The sequence below is a fragment of the Mytilus trossulus genome, chromosome 3 (genome assembly GCF_036588685.1).
Source record: "Mytilus trossulus isolate FHL-02 chromosome 3, PNRI_Mtr1.1.1.hap1, whole genome shotgun sequence".
Classification (NCBI taxonomy): Eukaryota; Metazoa; Mollusca; class Bivalvia; order Mytilida; family Mytilidae; genus Mytilus; species Mytilus trossulus.
In genome coordinates, this window is record NC_086375.1 from 92,648,289 (window position 1) to 92,673,345 (window position 25,057).

At 31.6% G+C, this 25,057-nt stretch overlaps 2 protein-coding genes across 2 annotated transcripts in view; one reads left to right on the top strand and one right to left on the bottom strand.

Moving 5' to 3' along the window:
• The first annotated feature begins 8,285 nt into the window (after positions 1 to 8,285).
• LOC134709852 (lysosomal proton-coupled steroid conjugate and bile acid symporter SLC46A3-like) lies at positions 8,286 to 14,247 on the top strand. The gene is made up of 4 exons (XM_063569982.1): positions 8,286 to 9,445; positions 9,729 to 9,812; positions 12,880 to 13,036; positions 13,679 to 14,247. The coding sequence occupies exons 1-4, from the start codon at positions 8,290 to 8,292 to the stop codon at positions 13,728 to 13,730; spliced, it is 1,449 nt and encodes a 482-aa protein (XP_063426052.1). The 5' UTR covers positions 8,286 to 8,289; the 3' UTR covers positions 13,731 to 14,247.
• Positions 14,248 to 14,893: 646 nt separating this feature from the next.
• The window catches only part of LOC134709854 (lysosomal proton-coupled steroid conjugate and bile acid symporter SLC46A3-like), a 33,915-nt gene continuing 23,751 nt past the window's right edge, over positions 14,894 to 25,057 (bottom strand). Inside the window, exons 2-6 of the mRNA XM_063569984.1 lie at positions 21,638 to 21,750; positions 18,321 to 19,483; positions 17,903 to 17,986; positions 15,950 to 16,106; positions 14,894 to 15,145 (exon numbers count right to left, since the gene is read on the bottom strand). Of these exons, the coding sequence (XP_063426054.1) occupies positions 15,049 to 15,145; positions 15,950 to 16,106; positions 17,903 to 17,986; positions 18,321 to 19,483; positions 21,638 to 21,666 (1,530 nt within the window). The 5' untranslated portion in view covers positions 21,667 to 21,750 and the 3' untranslated portion in view covers positions 14,894 to 15,048. The remainder of the gene's footprint in view (positions 15,146 to 15,949; positions 16,107 to 17,902; positions 17,987 to 18,320; positions 19,484 to 21,637; positions 21,751 to 25,057) is intronic.

Consider the following 25,057-nt stretch of genomic DNA (forward strand, 5'->3'; position numbering starts at 1 on the left):
ATAATATCTGACAATAACGACATACATGTATTTTTATACATCAATTTTATTATCTAATATATATACTTTATGGCAGGCTATGTTGTATCTAACAGCTAAGTTGATTTTATATAATTGTGTTTTAGTCATGTGTTGTTTTTACACCTTTTTTTCTTTTTTACAAGATTCTTTTTTTATTCTATTTATTCTTGTATACAGGAGATTTGTTTTTCTGTTTGTCTTTTTCATTCTCCACATTATATAAAAGTATTACAATTTCTTTTTTATAGTTATCATTTCATCAAATATATAACGTAATACTTCATACTAACTGTAGCCAGATTAGGTATTGATATTTCGGGGGTTGCTATCCTGTCTAAAATGACCAGTTGTACAAATGAAAATATTGAAATAAGTTTCACTGCTGTTATTATCCCATACATTGTGGCTTTAAAACGAGAGGGAAATTCATACAGTCAACAAAGCCAATTATCTAAGTAATTCAAATGTAATAAAATGGATATTTAAAAATAATACTTAGAATAGGGAAAAACTATAGTATTCTGATAAAACCTATTTTTATCAATATCTTTTGCTCTGTGCCTTCTTTTTATTCAAACACTGAAGGTTTAAATATTCCAAAAATTGTAAAAAAAATTAGGAGTTTTTGGAAATTGCATGTACTGGTATTATATTCTGAACAAAATTTATTGTATTGAGTTACACAGGGTTTGACTGTAAATTCTTTAATGTATAGTTTCAGCATTATATTTATATAATTGTCTGAAATTTACCTAGTATTTGTTATAGTTTATTTATAGATGAATATTACAGAGATTTATTTGTATGATACTTAACTATGATTATGTACATAATGGTGTTGGTAGCAAGTTCTTAGCAACTGCAAAATTACATCTAAATGATCTGAGTGCCTCTCGGTTTGCATGGTAATAATTTATATACAAAATATTTATATATTTTTTTTTGTGTTTTGATTAAAATTAATATGCAGGTGTAGTGAAAAAATTGAAATCCACTTTCATATATGACCAACCTTACTTTATTTCATGGTTCTAAGATTTTTTTTATCTGTTTTATATGAAGATTTAGATTCTTTTGTGCACATAAGAATCATTTAATCATCTAAATTTTTCTTAAATATTTCTATGTTTATTATTTTTTTTACTATGTTATGTTAAAGCTTTTGATAGAAACCAGGTCTAAAACAAATTCTGAACATGCAAATCTTGAATGGACATGCTTTGTTCATGTATCTGTTTAGAGATCCAGAAGTTTGATTCCTTCAAGCATTCAATTTAACTTCACAAATTATTTGTGTATTCAAGCTTTGCTCTTGTCGTATTCCCATAGATGTAAGACTACACTTGTTTTAATCCGTTATTTATGTATAGTAGTATTATAAGTCTTTGTAATTTATGATATTAAAATTAAAGGAAATTCATTCTAACTGTGTTATATTTTTTGCTGATTTTTGTCGAGCCTTCGACTTTAGTTGAAAAAGCGAGACATAGCGATCCTACTTTCCGTCGGCGGCGGCGGCGGCGGCGTCCACAAATATTCACTCTGTGGTTAAAGTTTTTAAAATTTTAATAACTTTCTTAAACTATACTGGATTTCTACCAAACTTGGACAGAAGCTTGTTAATGATCATAAGATAGTATCCAGAAGTGAATTTTGTAAAAATAAAATTCCATTTTTTCAGTATTTTACTTATAAATGGACTTAGTTTTTCTGCCGGGAAACATTACATTCACTCTGTGGTTAAAGTTTTTATACGACCGCAAATTTTGAAAAAATTTTCGTCGTATATTGCTATCACGTTGGCGTCGTCGTCGTCGTCGTCGTCGTCGTCGTCGTCGTCGGCGTCGTCGTCGGCGTCGTCGTCGTCGTCGTCGTCCGAATACTTTTAGTTTTCGCACTCTAACTTTAGTAAAAGTGAATAGAAATCTATGAAATTTTAACACAAGGTTTATGACCATAAAAGGAAGGCTGGTATTGATTTTGGGAGTTTTGGTCCCTATATTTTAGGAATTAGGGGCCAAAAAGGGCCCAAATAAGCATTTTCTTGGTTTTCGCACTATAACTTTAGTTTAAGTGAATAGAAATCTATGAAATTTTGACACAAGGTTTATGACCACAAAAGAAAGGTTGGGATTGATTTTGGGAGTTTTGGTTCTAACAGTTTAGGAATTAGGGGCCAAAAAAGGGCCCAAATAAGCATTATTCTTGGTTTTCGCACAATAACTTTAGTTAAAGTAAATAGAAATCAATGAAATTTAAACACAATGTTCATGACCACAAAAGGAAGGTTGGTATTGATTTTGGGAGTTTCGGTCCCAACAGTTTAGGAATTAGGGGCCAAAAAGGGACCCAAATAAGCATTTTTCTTGGTTTTCGCACCATAGCGTTAGTATAAGTAAATAGAAATCTATGAAATTTAAACACAAGGTTTATGACTATAAAAGGAAGGTTGGTATTGATTTTGGGAGTTTTGGTCCCAACAGTTAAGGAAAAAGGGGCCCAAAGGGTTCAAAATTAAACTTTGTTTGATTTCATCAAAATTGAATAATTGGGGTTCTTTAATATGCCGAATCTAACTGTGTATGTAGATTCTTAATTTGTGGTCCCGTTTTCAAATTGGTCTACATTAAGGTCCAAAGGGTCCAAAATTAAACTTAGTTTGATTTTAACAAAAATTGAAACCTTGGGGTTCTTTGATATGCTGAATCTAAAAATGTACTTAGATTTTTGATTATTGGCCCAGTTTTCAAGTTGGCCCAAATCGAGGTCCAAAATTAAACATTGTTTGATTTCATCAAAAATTGAATAATTGGGGTTCTTTGATATGCCAAATCTAACTGTGTATGTAGATTCTTAATTTTTGGTCCAGTTTTAAAATTGGTCTAAATTAAAGTGCAAAGGGTCCAAAATTAAACTAAGTTTGATTTAAACAAAAACTAAATTCTTGGGCCTCTTTGATATGCTGAATCTAAACATGTACTTAGATTTTTGATTATGGGCCCAGTTTTCAAGTTGGTCCAAATCAGGATCTAAAATTATTATATTAAGTATTGTGCAATAGCAAGTCTTATCAATTGCACAGTATTGTGCAATGGCAAGAAATATCTAATTTCACAATATTGTGAAATAGCAATTTTTTTTTTAATTAAGAGTTATCTTTCTTTGTCCAGTATAGTAAGCAAGAAATATCTGCAAGATTTTTTTTTAATTGGAGTTATCTTTCTTTGTCCAGAATCAACTTAAATCTTTGTTATATACAATATACAATGTATATTCACTTTTTACTACCAACTGATAAATTTAAATAATCTTTACCATTCAGTGATAACAAGCAGTTTTTTTTACATCTTAATATTTTATGATGTATTTAAATGAGTAGTAATTGTTGCAAACTCCATTAGAATATTTTAATTGAAATTAGTTTTGGAATAAGGGAAAGGGGGATGTGATTAAAAAATTGGGTTCAATTTTTCTCATTTGAAATTTCATAAATAAAAAGAAAATTTCTTCAAACATTTTTTTGAGAGGATTAATTTTTAACAGCATAGTGAATTGCTCTAAGAGAAAACAAAAATTTTAAGTTCATTTGAATACATTTATTCTGTGTCAGAAACCTATGCTGTGTCAACTATTTAATCACAATCCAAATTTAGAGCGGAATCCAGCTTGAATGTTGTGTCCATACTTGCCCCAACCGTTCAGGGTTCAACCTCTGCGGTCGTATAAAGCTACGCCCTGCGGAGCATCTGGTTAAAATTTGAATAACTTTCGTAAACTATCCTGGGTTTGTACCAAACTTGGACAGAAGCTTGTTTATGATCATAAGATAGTATCCAGAAGTAAATTTTTTTTAAATAAATTTCCATTTATTCTGTATTTTACTTATAAATGGACTTAGTTTTTCTGCCGGGAAACATTACATTCACTCTGTGGTTAAAGTTTTTGAAATTTTAATAACTTTCTTAAACTATACTTGATTTCTACCAAACTTGGACAGAAGCTTGTTTATGATCATAAGATAGTATCCAGAAGTAGATTTTTTAAAAATAAATTTCAATTTTTTCAGTATTTTACTTTTAAATGGACTTAGATTTTCTGCCAGGAAACAACACATGCACTTTGTAGTTAAAGTTTGAATTTTTTTAATAACTTTCTTCTTTCCTATACCATTTTGGATTTGTACCAAACTTGGACAGAAGCTTTTTTATGATCAAAAGCTAGTATTGAGAAGGAAATTTTGTTAACATTTTGAACCTGTGTATCTGTATTTTACTTATAAATGGACTTAGTTTTTCTTCCAGTTAACATTACATACAGTCTGCAGTTAAAGTTTTAAAACATTTATAAATTAGATTCATAAACTATCTTGGATTTTTACCAAACCTGGACAGAAGCTTTTTACGATCAAAAGATAGTATCAACAGGAATAATTTTATTGATTTTTTTCCTCATTTTTGTTGAGCCTGTAACAGCAAAAGTAGGCGAGACACTGGGTTCCGCGGAACCCTTACAAATTTTTTTGTGTGTGTAGATATAGGAAGATGTGGTGTGAGTGCCAATGAGACAACTCTCCATCCAAGTAACAATTTAAAAAGTAAACCATTATAGGTTAAAGTACGGCCTTCAACAAGGAGCCTTGGCTCACACCGAACAACAAGCTATAAAGGCCCCAAAAATAACTAGTGTAAAACCATTCAAACGGGAAAACCGTGTCTCTTGCACTTTATTTAAGAATTGATATTTTAGGATGTCTTTGGTTCTTTGTCTAAAATGTCTTTTTTTGATTTTGTATTGTCCTCGGGATGGTCTATTATTGGTAATTCTGGCGTATCAAATTATTAGCCAGGTATCTTTGATTACTATTTACACCTCTGGGTCAATGCCACTGCTTATCAACCTAGTAGTCAGCACTTCGGTGTTGACATGAATATCAAGAATATGTTAAAAAAAAAATAATTTACTGTTTACAAAAGTATGAACTATTTGAAACACTAAAGATTTTCTTAGCCGTACTTGGCACACACATTTTGGAATTTTGGGTCCTCAATGGTCTTCAAGTAATAAACTATAAATGTTTGGCTTTATAAATATTTTGATCTAAGTGTCACTGATGAGTCTTATTAAGACAAAACATGTTTCTGGCATATTAAAATATAAGCCAGGTACCTTTGATAACTATTTGATAGTATTTACTTATCTATAACAGTTTCTCTCTGGCTGCCAAGGTGGTTTGTTGGGTTTTATGAACCTTCCAAATTGTCTGTTAATGGTTGTTTTGTGTAACATTCAAAATTGTTTTTTCTTGTGCAAAGAATTCTCTTGTATGTTTTGTTGTTGATAGTGTGTATTCAAAATCTCCACAGGGTTCTATATATGCCTGATGTCTGCCGGTATGGGTTATTCTTATGTTGTGCCCAGAATTTGTCTAGCATGATGTTTGGTTTTGGTTGTATGGTTGTATATTTGGTCGAAATATGTGATCTTGTTTATTCCAACGAAACGTCAGTTTTTGTTTTTTCTTGTCCTGTTGTCTGTCTTTTTGTTTAAACATTATTGTATTTGGTTCAATTATTACTCTTTTCAGCCAAGCCTCTCGCAAAGATTTTTTGATATATTAATTTGAGGTTTTGAACCTAAATTGTTCTTGAATGGTCTCAGAAACCATGCGATATATAAAATCTAAATCATGTAAAGTGCTTAGGAGGTGAGCTAATATACTCTACTGAAAATGATCTCAAGAACAAACGTTAAGGTTGCACCTCACTGCTTTCGTGGTATGATCTGATACTACTATATTGCTGCATGTAGTCTTAGAAAGGATATATAATGAGTTGTCCTTACAGTTGTGGACATTGAATGTTACGTTTTTCTCTCATTGAAAGCATGTTTTTTTTGTTAGTTTGAATAAATGGCAAAGTATTCATTTGGCTCACAGTAGTGCAGCTTGCAACAAAAATAGAATATTTACAATTTTTAAAGAAGCTCTCCACCTAGCAGAGGTGGTACTACGGCAGGGGTCTGGGACTCCTTGTGTTGAATCCTGCAGTTTGATAACTTACAGGCACTTAAACTGATTCCAGGAGAACTTGTTTTTCAAGAGTTATATCTTCACTTTGGAACAAATATTTGTGAAAAAAAATGAAAAATAGAGTCGAACATACTTAAAGTATGTAAATATATAAACAAGTATATAAAAGTAGTAAATGTTTTTTTTTATACCATTTAGATAACAATTCACGACTCCTTGAGAAAGTTTCTAAAATTCTTCAAATAAGATATCGTTAGAACAACATTGATAACACGCCCACACATTATTTGAAGTTGAACCCAAAAGAAAGACTTTGATTTGAAAGGAGTTGTTTCAATTAAATCGATTTATGACTATTTAACAGCGGTATACCACTGTTGCTTTCATTTGACGAGTATTCATAACTAATTTCCAAACAGAATTGATGTCATGTTTTTTAGAGGCGGAACCAAAAAATGACAGATGCCCTCTGTCTACACAATTTTAAAATCTTACTACAAATGTTTTTTTTTTCTTCTGATGAGGCAAATATCGCGGCCTCATCCTTCATTTTCATATAATAAATTAATCGTTGCCTTATAAATAAGATGGTTTCCAATACAATGGCAACCTACAACTGAAAATGAAAAATCGATCATGATAATGCACGATTTCTGACCACAAGAATCATTTGTTCCTTCCAAGTTATCTTACTAACGTACTCGTCATGTTATGCGAAGGAAACAAGAGCCATTTGAATCGTTTTAATAAAACTCATTATATTACCAGACTAATATGTTATTACAGCAGACGCCAATTTCTAAAAAAAATAAAAAAGTGTGAATGGCAAATCATTATGAAGTTACAGAGCAATGGAGACCTAATGTTCCAATATGGAAAAACATAAACGACATTAAAGCATGTGCGTTTTGAGGTAAAGTCTGTATCTATGCCACTCAAAATACATCATTTATTTCTAATGACTTGGTTTTGTACACACTGTCTCTTCCTTTCTTTGTAATTGCCTTTTTATTGTTTTGTTGATATGGTCTATTACTTATGACGACTGGTGTAGGTTACTGTGATATATTTCTGCACTTGTACTTGTCTATTAAAGGTTTCGTCGAAATAGTCTGTTCCTTTTGACTTCACTGATTTTGAATATTGTTCTCTTTCTGCCCTTGTTATTTGTTATTTTCTATGAAAGGTTTTGCCGAAATGGTCTGTTCGTTATAAGTGTGGGTTGTCTAGTCCGAGCAGAATAGTCTGGTTTGAATTGTTTCGTCTTTTATTATTTGTACAGTTGAATAGTCTGTTTTGAGTTGCCTCGCCTTTTATTGTGTTTTTTTTAGTTGTTAAGCCCATGTATAGCCACAAGGATTGTCTGTTTTGAGTTGCTAAGCCCATGTAGTATTGTCTGTTTGAGTTGTCTCGCCTTGTATTGTATCGATCGGTTTTGTTTTGATTGTACCCTTGTAGGAACGTCTGTTATTGGTCGTCTAGCCCTGGACTGGATAGTCTACTTTAAGCATTCACTATTATCGACTAGATTGTTTTGGTCCTTATAAATAATAATCGTACAACTTACACCTGTTTTATTTGTTATAATTTACTTTACGACCTCTTTTATCGAATGAAGGGCAGGTTCACAATTTCATAATATAATTTTGTTATCTAACATCTGATTTACTCTCAATAACTGTATCACTATTTTAATCATGAGGTCGTTGCTATTAATACGTTATATCATCGTATGACAAGATATCAAATTTTCAGTCAAAAATTAAAAGTACAACGTTTTTGAAAGGAAGTTTTCTTAAGACAGAGGACTATTTGGTAAAACGTATTGTGATATGATGTTCAATTTATCTGTTGTTAAAAAGGTAAGATCTTAAGCAGACAAAATACTTCCCCGAGTAACAGATCTTTATTTTATCTTATGGAGGTTATCTTGTATCTTTTTGATTTTTATATTTGATAACTAGAAGTACTCTTAGTATTTTCAATCTTACTATAATATTGTAATATTTCTGGGGGGGGGGGGGGGGGGGGGTACTGAGCAAGAACTACAAACCCTTCCGGAGCACCTGAATTCTCACTGGTTTGGTGGAGTACGTGTTGTTTAATCAATACCTCTCTGTTGAATTTTTTTTTGTCTTTTTTTTGTCGTTTGTCTTTTGACTGTGGTTGATTTTTTTGTCTTAAAGAGATTCATAGTAACATTATTTCAGTTTAATATTCTTTATTATTCAGGTCCAGCAATGACCATAAATGAGAACTCTGAAGAAAGTCGGTTATTAGAAAGCAAAGTGTTATTTGGAGAAATAAAGTTAAAATATTCGAAATGGGTGGCTTATACTATAGTAATGTTGATTGTTTTTACCCAATGTTATTCGGTTGTTTCAAGTATTTATATAATGAACCAGTATGCTTACTTCGCATTCATGAATGAAAAGTATCCGACCAGAAACACTATGCAGACTATTGGTGGAAGTGACTCAGCGTGTACAGTAAACACCAGTAAAGTGGAATATAAACAACAAATAGTAGTCCAGAAATTAACTTCAGAATGGAATATTTACTGTGCCTTAGCACAAAACATTCCAGCAGTTTTTATATCGATGAATTTAGCTTCTTATAGTGATGTGTATGGCCGAAAGCCATTTTTCATAGTCCCTTTAATAGGAACATTTCTTAAAAATCTGGCTTGTTCACTAGGAATATATTTCAAAATAGGCATACAATGGTTTATCGGATTTTACGTTATAGAAGGCAGTACCGGAATCTGGGCCTCCACACTTTCCATGGCATTTTGCTTTGTAGCGGATACTACAATGCCAGGTAAAACGAGGTCATTTGTTATAGCTTTAATAGAAACCAGCATCGGTCTAGGTTCCATAATATCAACCTCATTATCTGGTTATATCATACAATGGACAAACAGCTACATGTATCCAGAGTTTCTATCAGTCATTATAGTTACTATTGGAATCCTTCTTGCAGTGTTTGTTTTACCTGAAACGCTCCATCCCTCACGGAAACGAGACGATCACGTGTCAATATGTCAGAACATGAGGAATGTAACTGAGTGTTACACATCAGAGTTTTCACCGTTAGGAAAGAGATGGATGTTTATATTACTCATTTTTATATTCATTATGTCTGCATTCGGAAATCTAGGAAGATCTAATGTGGAACAAATTTATCAGATGAACAGTCCATTTTGTTGGGATTCTGTGAGGATTGGTTGGTACGCCGCAGTGCGGAATTTAGCATGGAGTTTTGGAAGTATCGCTATCATTAAAGTATTCCATCTTTGTACAACTGACGATGTAATTGCTTTAGTAGGCTGTATTACATGCGTGGCTTCTGCTATTCTGGAAGGTATTGCATCAACAGATCTGTACTTATATCTAGGTAAGTATGTATTATTCTTTTAAGTAAACAAAATCATTATTCTTTGAAATCAATGATCATTCTTTTATACAATATAAAAGTGAAAGATTTTACTAGAGTCTAGGCCTGGGTCGAACTATAGCTTTCTTTATGGTAAAATGTTTTAATTCAAAAACTGTAATGTGATCTACGAAATCATGTACGTATCTTTAAAAACCAATTGCTTCTTTCTTTTCTGTATTATTCATTTTACTAGAATTATTTGGAATAGTGTCCAAACTCTATTGAAAATTATTTTTTTCAGCTGCCGCTGCTAGTATTGGTAGTGTTGTAACATTACCAATGATAAGAGCAATTATGTCCCAGATGACACCTCCACACAAGCAAGGTAAAATAAAAATAAAATAAAAATCCAAAACTGAAACTCCCTTATTAATTGGCAAAATCAAAAGCTCAAACACTTCAAACGAATGGAAGACAAATGTCATATTCCTGACTTGATACAGAAATTCCCTTGTTAAGAAAATTGTGTATCAAATTTAGTTTTATAACTAACACAGTTCCCTATCAAAAGTCTTGTAATTGTTATAATAGTTATCAAAGGTACCAGGATTATAATTAAGTACGTCAGACGCGCGTTTCGTCTACATAAGACTCACCAGTGACGCTCATATAAAACCTAATCTCGATATATAACCGATTTTTAGAAATTTAACTGTGACTTCACTGTTAGGTTGTTATTCAGTGGTTAATAAATGTACTATTATATTATTATATTATTTATTTATGTATTTCTCTATCCTGAGTTTTCTTGCATTTATTTGTGCTGTATTCCTCATATGTAATGTTGTCATTTTAACGGTATATTCAACATTGCCATAAAGCGCGAGGTTTGGCTAGCCACAAAACTAGGTTCAATCCGCCATTTTGTTTACACGCCCAGTGGTAAGTAAAAATATGGCAGTTGTTATCTTATACTAATGGTTCGTTTTAATGTATGTTGCATTGTCATTTGGGCTTGTTGCACTTCACTGTTTCTTTTTGTTTTGTTTACCTCTTATAGTGGTTGTGTTTCCCTCGGTTTTAGTTTGTAATCCGGGTATGTTTTCTCTCAATCGATTTGTGACCTTTGAAAATCAGGCATATATTACCTTAGCTGTATTTGGCAAAACGTTTAGGAATTTTCGTTCTCTATGCTCTTCAACTTCGTACTTTATTTGGCCTTTTAAACTTTTTTGGGATTCGAACGTCACTGATGAGTCTTTTGTAGACGAAACGCGCGTCTGGCGTATATATAATACTTAATTTAGTCCTGGTATCTGTGATAAGTTTATTTATATACTACTGTTGCCTTTATTTGCAGCTAGCTATAGCATTATATTTACAACAATGTGTGAACATAACAAAAATACATAATAGGTACACATTTTATAAATACTATAGGGATACAGCAGTCAACATTGTATAAATACTATAGGGATACAGCAGTCAACATTGTATAAATACTATAGGGATACAGCAGTCAACATTGTATAAATACCATAGGGATACAGCAGTTAACATTGTATAAATACTATAGGGATACAGCAGTCAACATTTTATAAATACTATAGGGATACAGCAGTCAACATTGTATAAATACTATAGGGATACAGCAGTCAACATTGTATAAATACTATAGGGATACAGCAGTCAACATTGTATAAATACTATAGGGATACAGCAGTCAACATTGTATAAATACCATAGGGATACAGCAGTTAACATTGTATAAATACTATAGGGATACAGCAGTCAACATTTTATAAATACTATAGGGATACAGCAGTCAACATTGTATAAATACCATAGGGATACAGCAGTTAACATTGTATAAATACTATAGGGATACAGCAGTCAACATTGTATAAATACTATAGGGATACAGCAGTCAACATTGTATAAATACTATAGGGATACAGCAGTTAACATTGTATAAATACTATAGGGATACAGCAGTCAACATTGTATTGTGTTATAATCTTTATCAATATGAAAACAACTGGGTCAACAAAGAAAACCAAAATGGCTCACAGACAAAGCACATAAGCAAACATAGCAAACAAATTGAAATAAAGTTCAGGTAGAGATGTAACATTACCAAAGTGAAGGAAAACTATGTCCCTAATGACACTTCCACACAAACAAGTTTAAAAAAAAGTAAAGTAACAAAAATACGCAACTCCAAGGAAAATTCAAAATCGAAACTCCTTTATCAATTGGCAAAATCTAAAGCTCAAATACTTCAAACAAATGGAAAATAACTGTCATGTTCCTGACTTGGTGCAGACATTTCTTTGTATAGAAAATGGTGAAATTAATCTAGTTGTATAGCTAGCTAAAGCTATGACAGTTGCATAACATTATATTTACAACAATGTGTAACTCCACACACGCAAAGTAATATAATGCGGGTAGTGTTGTTACATAACCAACGGTTAGAGTAATTTTGTCCTAGAGGACACCTCAACACAAACAAGATAATGTACTGCTGGTAGTTATGTAACATTATCAATGATGAATATAACAGATGGCACATTCACACAAACATCGTATCGTGATAACATTGGGAATCCGAGCGCACAACGGGAAAGGTAGATGCATAAATGCTTAGTAATCTGCTTACTTTTTTCGCCTAAGTGGACAATGTTTTATTCGGGGTACCATTATGCTATATAACCTTCTCAGCCATGTGCTATGTATGTAATAACCCTACTACCCGTAATCTGAATTTCTCTGACTACTGTAAATCTATGTATGGTGAATCAGAAGTATGATGTTCCATGTAAATAGATATCCTGAGTTCCTTACAGACAACAGCATATCATTGAGCCTGGCAAATGTTTCTCTTCTGCTGCATTAATAATTACATGAATAACTCTTGTCGTTATTTCCTTCTCACATATCACCCTGCATAGTCGATCCGTAATTCTGGCATAACGGCTTTGAGACATGTGCTATCAGTCCAAGTTCTGTGTTGGGTATTTTTTACAGTCTTAAAAGCAATACGTTTTCTATGTTCGTATGTATATTTCTTTTGAATATCTGCCTTGTTGCTTTTGGCTTCGTTCCCCTCTTAAATAGTTGTTCAGTATTATACCTGTGTAACCCGACTCAGAAAGTTTTGAATGGTTTACGTTGATTTGTTATATTGATAGTTGTAAAAACCCTTTTTGACTGATTGATTTGATTTGTTTATGTCCGATATCTAAAGGACGAGGTTTAAGCCGAAAAATGGCTTGGAATAGAATGAGTAGAGTGAAGAAGTGCATGAATCAAAAGTAGCATAAAATGTTTTAAAACAACCAAAGTATAGAAAATAAGCTACATATTTATTGCTGGTCGCCATTTTGAAGATGTGTCATTCAATAATAATTGGAGTTGTTCAGGTTCCATAAATATTTTTGTGTTATTAGGTTCAATATTTGCTGGAGTGGCAGCTGTGGAGGTGATATGTAATATGGGAGCCTCTGTTAGTGCTAACGCTATATACGATGCCACAATAGACTATTACAAAGGAATGACCTTTTTTGTTATGGCCGGGTATGGTGCAGTAGGACTCATTTTATGTTTGTAAGTACGAAAATTACAAATAACATTGCCGTATTATACTTGAAGTGTATCTGCGGTAGTTGTAATTGTAATTGGTCGCATTTGTAAGAAATGTAACGACACTGTTTTAAAACTATTCACCACGAAAGTCAACAATCAAGTATAACAGGACATACAAAAACCCAACAAAAAAACCTCACTGATTCATTATCTTCTGGTACAGTGAGGATAAAGCATCATGTTTGCTTTAGTACCCTAATAAGGTGAAAATAATTCACCAACAAGCAGCTTAACATTCTTTGTTAGATATTAATAATGGGAAGCAGCTCATCAAAGCTTAACTGAGACCAATCTGAGATACAAACCAAATGTATTATTAGATCATTTTAGCTATATTTATATTTTGAAACATTATTTATCATTTGAAAATTATTTGAAATTTAAAAGAGAAAAAAGTATAGCATCGACCTACATCATGACTTTTGTAAGTATTAAATGAAAGCAATTTCTAGTTTGAAATTAATAGTGCTAGAAACCTTTTATTTAAAAATATCATTAATAATATTTAACAAATTCTGCATTTATAGAGAAATATGGTGGCAATTGTTTTCAATACATATTGTTTGAAACATTATCATACTATTTTTCTGTTTCTATTTGTAGATTGTTTATAAGCGAGAAGAAGAGGACATTATCAGACATTACACCGAAGTGAAAACATTGTCATAATAAATTACAGAACAAAATAAAATTGAGAATGGAAATGGACATGTCAAAGAGAAAACAATCCGACCATAGAACAGACAACATCAGAATGTCAACAATAGGTCTTCAATGCAGCAAAATAATACATATTAAAAGAATTCCACACAAAAACACATCCTACACACTGCCTCCCAAAAATTTTGGATATCTGAACTTAATTTTTCTTCTTTCTTAAGGTGGCACGTTGTTATATTTTTTGTTATATTTGATGACAATTATTATCTTTAACTTCTTATCTTACTTGATGTTTCCTTTAACACACACATAGTACGGAATTAACGCATAATATAATTTGAACATTGGGATAGTAGTTCTAGATTTAGTCTCGTTAAAAGCGTTTTCTTTTTTTCGTCTTTTTAAAAAGTGCTCTTAATATATCGTACATATCAAGATGTCAAGTTACTCTGAATCGATTAATACTCTGAACTATTAATTGTCATATAATGATATGTTATCTTTATATGCAGTCGTTCACTTAAAGTTATTCACTACATGTTCTCAACTGGAATTATGTTACCAGACCATAAGGATTTTGCGTATTAGAGGTATGATCAGGTTTGGCCAATGACATGTCTGTCTGGCAAGATTCATCTGACCTCTACCTCATTTACATTTTGCTTTTTATGTTTAATTAAAGATTTGATTTTGTTTGTGTTATACTTTTAATGTGTTAGCATTTATCTGTGGATAATTTCTAGATAGTGTATTTCAAACTAGTGCTAATATTGTTATATTTTTTTTAACATCTAGTTTTGTTTTTAATCACTGTTTGAAAATTAATGATCTTTGTTGAATTAAGAACCCCGTCAATGATTAATCTTTATCAAGTTGGATTGAAACCATATGATAAGAAAGCCAAAACGACTATCGAAATCATCATAAAAAGAGCCTGACATTACAACAAAAATACCACCAAGAAGCACAAGCCCGTACCAATAAAATTGATAATGGAAATGTGGAACATGTCAAAAAGACACCAATCCTACCAAAGAGTTAAACACAGAAGAAGCAAGGTTGTTACTGAGGGGGGTATCAGAGTAGAACAATTGTGTCTGAGAGAGCAACACATGATACATTATATATTATTATTTTTCAGTGCAAATTACATTGGAATTGAACAAATTCTAACGATTTCAACTTCTTTTTAACAGAAACAAACTGTACAAATATTTCTATTCGTATCGGTTAAAACAGTCAGCAGTTGAGGACGTCGAAATGAAGTTTTGATTATAAGCCAGGCCGCGGAGAAAGTTCCGTAATATTTATATTCATTCTCCTGTAACTGATGAATCGACTTTTATCACAATATTTGACCGACTGGTTTGATTAACTGCTGGTCGCTTCCTATTTTCCATAATCAATATTCTACAAAAAAAAGGAAAAATAAACATGCAGATAACAAACATCTTACAATTATAGTTAACATAATAGGTTGTTTCGACTATAATCTTGAAACCCCCGCCCCTAATGAAAACAACACTGTGAAAGCCGAATATAAAAAAGACCAGACTTGAAATCCTTCTTAAATCAACATTGCTTGATGAAGACGTAAAAAAGAGGCAGACGAACGAAAAGTTACAATCAAAGTTTGACGAGAAACCATGATAAAAAAGAAAAACAGTGTACAAAACATTACACGGAACACTTGAATCTAGCAAATTGGATCAAATGCCGGGCTGACGTGGTTTAGGTGGTTTAAGATTAAAGGTGGGAAACAAATCCTGCTACACAGGTGGCATCCGTCGTGTTTCCCACGTAAATACAAATTCGAGGATAAATGTATCTATAGTAAAGTGTATATAATATCAATATCACGCACAGTACCAACCCTAAACCAATACAATCCCGTCGAGCAAAGATTTCAACGTTCCGTACTTAAGTCTAATGTCTTAGAAGATTTATGACAAATGAAAATAAGGTTACTTATTGTTCTTTTAACGATTCGTATACCACTCTGGTAGCCGTATCATTCTTGAAGGAGGGGGTTTTCTTCCAAAGTGCTACCTTGCTCGCATTAGATTTTTTTGCGGTACATATTTGACCTGACCTAAGGTTTACTAGCCAAATATCGTATCTTTTTTTATGTTTTTCAAACCATACTCAAATACATAAAACAAGACTTCTGCCTTAGTGTGACTAAGGTAAACTATCTAATCTAATCATACTTACAATGACAGAATGATGCCAATACCGCCAATTCCCGACCATATAAGAAATGTTAGTCCTCTATAAATAGTTACCGTGGAATCATATATTATACCGATTATCACTGTACCAAATAAACTCGAGAACGATTCCACAGCAGCAACGCCAGCAAAAATAGAGCCTGAATTTTATTACAAAAAATATTAATCAATAAATACATATTTCAATGAAATTTTAAAAGAATTTAGTCTCTGTAATTATCCAATTTGTTTTGGTACATTATTTGCATATTAACTTTGGTAAATTCATATATTGGCCGATAACGGCCCAGGCTTGGTAAAATAAACTGGTATCGTTTTTAAAATTGAGAATGGAAATGGGGAATCTGTCATAGAGACAACGACCCAGCTGGCCCCTAAATAAATATATATATATACTACTAAGTAGTTTAGTTATAATGAACGCCATACTAAACTCAAATTATACACAATAAACTAAAGTTAATAATAATACAAGGCTAACAAAGGCCAGAGGCTCCTGACTTGGGTCAGGAGCAACATTGCGCCGGGGTTAAACATGTTAAAGAGATCCCAACCCTCCCCTATACCTCTAGCCAATGTAGAAAAAACCGCATAACAATACGCAGTCCGAGTCTGATGTCAGAAGATGTAACAAAAGAAACTAAACAAAATGACATAAATACATAAATAACAACAGACTACTAGCAGTTCACTGACATGCCAGCTCCAGACTTCAATTACGCTGATTGAAGATTATGTTTTCATCATATTAATATCAGGCACAGCTCCTCCCGTTAGGGGTTTAGTATCATACAATCATAGCATATACGAGAAGAACACAACCCGTGTCATGCCAACAACTGATTTTTTAATAAATGTGTTTAGTTCCGATGCAAAGTCCTTACAAGTGAATCAATTTTAAAGCCAAAATATGCAATCTTTTATGACCTGACAACAGTATCGTAACTTTATCCCTTCTTTATTCTTAAGTCTATTTAAAGGTTTTGTTAGCTTCTGAGGTGAATACTGACATGTTTGTGCTTTATAAAGAATATTACCATAAAAGATTGGATATGAAATACCTAAACGTATGAGAAGTCTGCATGTAGAGTTATATATTTACGAATGATGTCCTTGTACCGGTGATAAAACATAGTAAATGTTTTGACTAGTTTGTTATATCGAAAACCCTGGTGTAATTTTTTTTCAGTAATACATATTTTTTTCCCGTTAAAATCTAAAACGGTGTTACATACACGAGCGAGTCGTACAAGTTGGGATGTATAAACACCGTCAGATGGTGACAATGTCTAAAATATCAGTGTCATCTTTTACACGATTATATAGTAGAGAATACTTTGTTCTAATGGTCTAAACGATACCTTGTGTTTTGGCATGTTTTGGCATGTTTTGTTATCCTTTTTATGCCTCACCTACGATAGTAGAGGGGCATTATGTTTTCTGGTCTGTGCATCCGTCCGTCTGTTCGTTGTACCGTCCGTTCGTCCGTTCGTTCGTCCCGCTTCAGGTTAAAGTTTTTGGTCAAGTTTTTTTTTTATGAAGCTGAAGTCCAATCAAATTGAAACTTGGTACACTTGTTGCTTATATGATCTTTCTAATTTTGAAGCCAAATAAAACTTTTGGCCTCAATTTCATGGTCCACTGAATATAGAAAATGAAATTGGAGTTTCAGGTTAAAAAATTTTGTCAAGGTAGTTTTTGATAAAATTGGAAGTCCAATCAACTGGAAACTAAGTACACATGTTCCCTATGGTATAATCTTTCTAATTTTAATGCCAAAGTAGATTTTTTACCCAATTTCACGATCCATTGAACATGGAAAATGATTGTGCAAGTGGAGCATCCGTGTACTTTGGATACATTGTTGTTTAATATCTGTACTATTTCTATATTTCCCTTATTTTAAACTAGTCCCACTAGAATTCTGACAGAGTACCTTGCTTTTCAGGCGGTGTCATCCTGGACATTATCGCTCTGATCATGGGCATCGTCACAATACATCCTATACTGGATACGGCAGCTGAAATAAAAAGTTTACTTACAGAACAAGCTAATTTAACTCTCCATCCAAATAACAATTTATAAAAGTAAACCATTACAGGTCAATGTACGGCCTGACCATTTTCTTTATTTTAGAAAGGTTAGCACAACATATAGTGACAATCATGTATGCACATTTAGAATCTGAGACATGTTAGCCTTTTTTTATTACTATGAAGTGGAAAGAATGTTTTAATGTACTGATTTGAAAGTGAATCACGTGTTTGATTAACGTTGAAAGTTTGCCTATAAAAAATATGTATATGAATGATCTGACACCAGTTATTCATATATTTAGTAGTACATGTACATACCTATATACATCATAAGATTTGTTTTAGCCAGTCCTTGTATAATTAAGGTTGCAGTGGTGGTTATACATCCAACAAGCGATATAACTTCATCTGTAGTACAGATCTGTAATACTATTATCAAAATTACTCCGCCTATGTTCCACAGAACGGTTCGTATCCCAGTGTATAGTCCAATTGTAATAGAGCTCCAACAAAAAGGCGCGCTGACAAAATACAGACTATCAACACTTGCCCTGCTTAAAACAGTCAGTGCCGACATTGCAAATGTAATAATGAGAACAACGAACACCCATTGTTTCCCGAATGGAGAGAAATTACTTCTATAACAGTCGAAAACTCTTTGAATGTTTTGAAGAATTGAAACATTTGATCGTCTTCTTGATATTGGCAGCGTTTCTTGTACCATTGTCAGTACACATAGAAATGGAATAATTGCTATAATTACTGCCATGAATTCTGGATAATGATACCCATTAGTCCATGTGATCAAATATCCTGACAAAAGAGAGGCCCCAATAGCCCCCAATCCTACTCCACCATCAAGAAGACTTATAATGAGCGAACGACCTTTCCCAGGGGTCGTTGTGTCAGCTACAAAGCAAAACGACATTGAAAGAGTAGCAACCCATGAACCAGTGCACGCCTCAATCATATAAAAGATTAACATCAGTCTCACATTCATCTTATAATACATTCCTACCGCACACAAAATATTCTTAATGATCGATCCAGCTAAAGGAACTATAAAGAACAGTTTTCTACCATGGACGTCACTATATGTAGCTAGATTTATATTGATCAACACACTAGGAATGATGAAAGCAAGATTTGTATAGATGGCCCATTTGGCTGAAGTTTGTTGTATACTAGATTCTATAAAGTATGCAAAGGAAGATTTGTTTACATTACACACCGAAAGACTTCCGCTCAGCGAATGTGGAACACCGGGAAACTTCTCTTCCAAGAAATAAACATAAGTATATTGTCCAATCACGTATAAACTTAAAATATAAGACAGCATGTGTAGAAAAGGTATGCTAATTAAAATGGAAAATGTCAGCCATCTTGGATACCTAAGTTTGATATCTTCACAGTTGTCTTTATTTACCAATAATGGTTGCTTCTCGGATTGATCATAGGTTACCTTGGATATCATACGATTCCTGATAAAAAAAAATAAAAAAATAAAGAATTAAAAAACCATATAAACAAATAGTTCATACCCCAAAATATCTAGAATAAATTGAAATTGATTTTTTATTATTTAGTCCGTAATGCTCTATCGTGGACAATGGCACAGCTAGTTATAAAAAGGTGACAAAAAAATCAACGACCCTAGCAGAGTAATTTCAGGAATGTATATAATTATGAGTAAGGAAATAAAAAAGTATAGTACTTTGTATATATTGACTCTCAATCAGAAGTGAAATCCAAACAACCATCAACAAATAGTATCGATAATTGCATATACCCTTCAATGATATAGTATTATTGTTAAGTAAATTTTTGAGATATTCTTTTGAATTGACTCTGTGGTTATATAAAAACATCATACTTCGAACGACAAAATTATTTCATTTACTTAAATTACTTTGAATATTTTTCCATCCCCAATTTATTTGTACTTTTATCTCTTAACCATGTTAACCTTTCCACCATATGTACAGAGCACGTCTACTGGCCCTTTTTGTACATTATTTATTTCATCGATTATTTTTACCTTTGTCTTTGGTCTTTTTTTATTCTCTCTTTTTTTTTTACCTTTTAACCCATATTGTAATTAAATTTTAAAAATATAAAATAAATCTTTGATTTACCCACTACTGTAAATACTCCTGATTACCCATTGCGGGGTGTTCCTTAGATAGGAAGCTAATACACAAGAAAGAAGAATTACTCTTACTTATGGATCTTGACATACTATGAATGACAAAATTATTTTATTCAATAATAATAATTTTTCTGTTAAGTCTGTTTTTTTATGTTATTCAGTTGACGTGAAACTGTACGTATGTATCCCGTCATACTTTGAACCACACATTACTTTATTTATTATTATTACATTTACTGTTGAGTCGTTGAGTTGTTTGTTATATCAACTTTTCGTGACTATGCATGTATGTATGCTTTCATACTTTGAACGACAAAATTATTTTTATGTCTACCTGTGCGAATTTCATACGCGCATTTTTACACCAGCAATGAAAACCTTCTTTCCTTTACGGGTAGACTTTATATACATAAATTAAGTGGTACAAGAAAAGCAAAATGAGTATGTTAAATTTGATGTATGCCTTTTTGTGATTCTTCGTTACATTTGTTGTTTTTATAGTGATATTAAGATGATAACACAATATTGACTGCTGTACCCCTATTTTTGACATTTTTACTCTTTGAGTATGTTTGTTTTGTTCACACATCGTTGACAATGTAATGGAATTTGATGCGACTGTCATACATGCGAGAGGTTTAGCTAGCTATAAAACCAGGTTCAATCCACCATTTTCTACATTAGAAAATGCCTGTTCCAAGTCAGGAATATGACAGTTGTCATCCATTCGTTTGATGTGTTTGGACTTTTGATTTTTGATTTTCCTTTTTGAATTTTCCTCGGAGTTCAGTATTTTTGTGTTTTTACTTTTTACTCCTCCGTCGAAAAACACCTCAAATAAAACAATGAGCAAACCTATATACCGCATGGTCAGCTATATAGGCCCTGGAATGGCAAATGTTATTTAACAATTTAATAGATAAACTTTACAGCCTGAATTATGTAGAAAACAACGAATGAAAAACAAAATGATACACAGCAACAGACGGCAACTACTGAAAACCATGCTCCTGGTTTGGGACAAGAACCTACATAATGTGGCGCATAGATACCAGGACTGATATTTCATATATACGTCAGACGCGCATTTTGTCTACAAAAGATTCAGTAGTTATGCCCGAATATATTTTTTTTGAATAGGCCATTAAAGTTGAAGAGCATTAATGAGGACCAAAAATTCCTAGAAGTTTGCCAAATACAGCTTAGGTAATCTATTCCTAAAGTTAAAAAAAACTTGGTGTTTTATAAATTCTTAATTCTGTTCACAGTTAATTTATAAATATGAACATATCAATTATAAGTCAAGTCAACACAGAAGTGCTGACTACTGTGCTGGTGATTCCTAAGGGGAAATAAATCTCCCCTAGCAGTGGCATCAACCTTATTTCAATTGTTTGTTTATGTTTGCTTGTAAGTCATTATTAGTCTATATGAGCTTTAAATGTTTTATTCATTAAATATTACAAACTGCATAAAAAGTTCTTACCTGTTATCTTCATTTCCTATACTCTGCATTGCATTCGGAGTATAATTGTATATACTAATTATCAAATCTGTATGCCTACTTGCGGAAATGTTTCTGGTCCAAAAAATTAGTTTCTGCAAGTCAGTAATATTACAATTAGATATAATTGAGAGTCCGTGTGTATATATTTATATTATATTTATAACTTTTCGACCTACTTCCCGACATTTAAGTTATCTGACTTGATTAAAATTTTATTATTTAAACAAAGAGATGACTGAAAACTTATTTACATTAGTTTCTGCTTCAATACTAAAATTATCACATATATCTAATAATCGTTCAGCTTGTCTAAGGTGAAATCTCTTTCTGGCTTCTTATTATTCAGAAAAAAAAGTGCTATATTGTTTTTTTTTATTGCACTTGTCTCAAGTAAAAGTTGACTACGTTTATTTTAAATACATATAATTATATATTAAATAATAATAAAAAAGAATACACATTTGAAACTTCATAAGTTAGTTCGAATCTCAATTTAGTACACTTATTTTCCGTCGCATATTTGGCACAAGTTTTTTGAATTTTGAATCCTCACATGAAGGACGGATGTCAAGTTGGTTCAATATTCAACATTCAACATTCAACATTCAAATTTTTTTTTTTTTTTTTTTTTTTTTTTTTTTCTTTCTCGTATCCATTTTCAACATTCAACATTCGATTTCAACATTCAACATTCGATTTCAATATTCAACATTCAACATTCCAATTTTTTTTTTTTTTTTTTTTTTTTTTTTTTTTTTTCTCGTATCCATTTTCAACATTCAACATTCGATTTCAACATTCAACATTCGATTTCAATTTTCAACATTCAACATTCAAATTTTTTTTTTTTTTTTTTAATTTTTTTTTTTCTCGTATCCATTTTCAACATTCAACATTCGATTTCAACATTCAACATTCGATTTCAATATTCAACATTCAACATTCAAATTTTTTTTATTTTTTTTATTTTTTTTTTTTTTTCTCATATCCATTTTCAACATTCAACATTCGATTTTAACATTCAACATTCGTTTTCAACATTCAACATTCAATTTTTTTTTATTTTTTTTTCTCATATCCATTTTCAACATTCAACATTCGATTTCAACATTCAACATTCGTTTTCAACATTCAACATTCAATTTTTTTTTTTTTTTTTTTTCTCATCTCCATTTTCAACATTCAACCATCGATTTCAACATTCAACATTCGATTTCAATATTCAACATTCAACATTCAATTTCAATATTCCACATTCAACTTTCATTTTTTTTTTTTTTTTTTTTTTTTCTCATATCCATTTTCAACATTCAACATTCGACTTCAACATTCAACATTCGATTTCAATATTCAACATTCAACATTCAATTTCAATATTCCACATTCAACTTTCATTTTTTTTTTTTTTTTTTTTTCTCATATCCATTTTCAACATTCAACATTCGATTTCAACATTCAACATTCGTTTTCAACATTCAACATTCGTTTTCAACATTCGATATTCAACTTTCAACATTCGATTTCCACATTCAACATTCGTTTTCAACATTCAACATTCGTTTTCAACATTCAATTTTCAACTTTCAACATTCGATTTTCAACATTCAACATTCGTTTTCAACATTCAACATTCAACATTTTTTTTTTTCTTTTTTTTTCTCATATCCATTTTCAACATTCAACATTCGATTTCAACATTCAACATTCGATTTCAATATTCAACATTCAACATTCAATTTCAATATACCACATTCAACTTTCATTTTTTTTTTTTTTTTTTTTTTTTCTCATATCCATTTTCAACATTCAACATTCGACTTCAACATTCAACATTCGTTTTCAACATTCGATTTTCAACTTTCAACATTCGATTTCAACATTCAACATTCGTTTTCAACGTTCAACATTCGTTTTCAACATTCGATTTCAACATTCAACATTCGTTTTCAACATTCAACATTCGTTTTCAACATTCAACATTCAACTTTCAACATTCGATTTTCAACATTCAACATTCAAATTTTTTTTTTTTTTTTTTTTTTTTTTTTCTCATATTCTTTTTTTAACATTCAACATTCGATTTCCACAGTCAACATTCTTTTTCAACATTCAACATTCGTTTTCAACATTCAATTTTCAACTTTCAACATTCGATTTTCAACATTCAACATTCAACATTCAAATTTTTTTTTTTTTTTTTTTTTTTTCTCATATCCATTTTCAACATTCAACATTCGACTTCAACATTCAACATTCGTTTTCAACATTCGATTTTCAACTTTCAACATTCGATTTCAACATTCAACATTCGTTTTCAACGTGCAAAATTCGTTTTCAACATTCGATTTTCAACTTTCAACATTCGATTTCAACATTCAACATTCGATTTCAACATTCAACATTCGTTTTCAACATTCAACATTCGTTTTCAACATTCGATATTCAACTTCCAACATTCGTTTTCAACATTCAACATTCAACTTTCAACATTCGATTTTCAACATTCAGCATTCAACATTCAATTTTTTTTTTTTTTTTTTTTTTTTTTTTCTCATATCCTTTTTAAACATTCAACATTCGATTTCCACAGTCAACATTCGTTTTCAACATTCAACATTCGTACTCAACATTCAATTTTCAACTTTCAACATTCGATTTTCAACATTCAACATTCAACATTCAATTTCAACATTCAACATTCGTTTTCAACGTTCAACGGTCGTTTTCAACATTCGATTTTCAACTTTCAACATTCGATTTCAACCTTCAACATTCGATTTCAACATTCAACTTTCGTTTTCAACATTCAACATTCGTTTTCAACATTCGATTTTCAACTTTCAACATTCGATTTCAATATTCAATATTCGTTTTCAACATTCAACATTCGATTTCAACATTCAACATTCGTTTTCAACATTCGATTTTCAACTTTCAACATTCGATTTTAACATTCAACATTCGTTTTCAACATTCAACATTTGTTTTCAACATTCGATTTTCAACTTTCAACATTAGATTTCAACATTCAACATTCGTTTTCAACATTCGATTTTCAACTTTCAACATTCGATTTTAAACATTCAACATTCGTTTTCAACATTCAACATTTGTTTTCAACATTCGATTTTCAACTTTCAACATTCGATTTTAAACATTCAACATTCGTTTTCAACATTCAACATTCGTTTTCAACATTCAACATTCGTTTTCAACATTCGATTTTCAACTTTCAACATTCGATTTCAACATTCAACATTCGTTTTCAACATTCAACATTTGTTTTCAACATTCGATTTTCCACTTTCAACATTCGATTTTAAACATTCAACATTCGTTTTCAACATTCGATTTTCAACTTTCAACATTCGATTTCAACATTCAACATTCGTTTTCAAC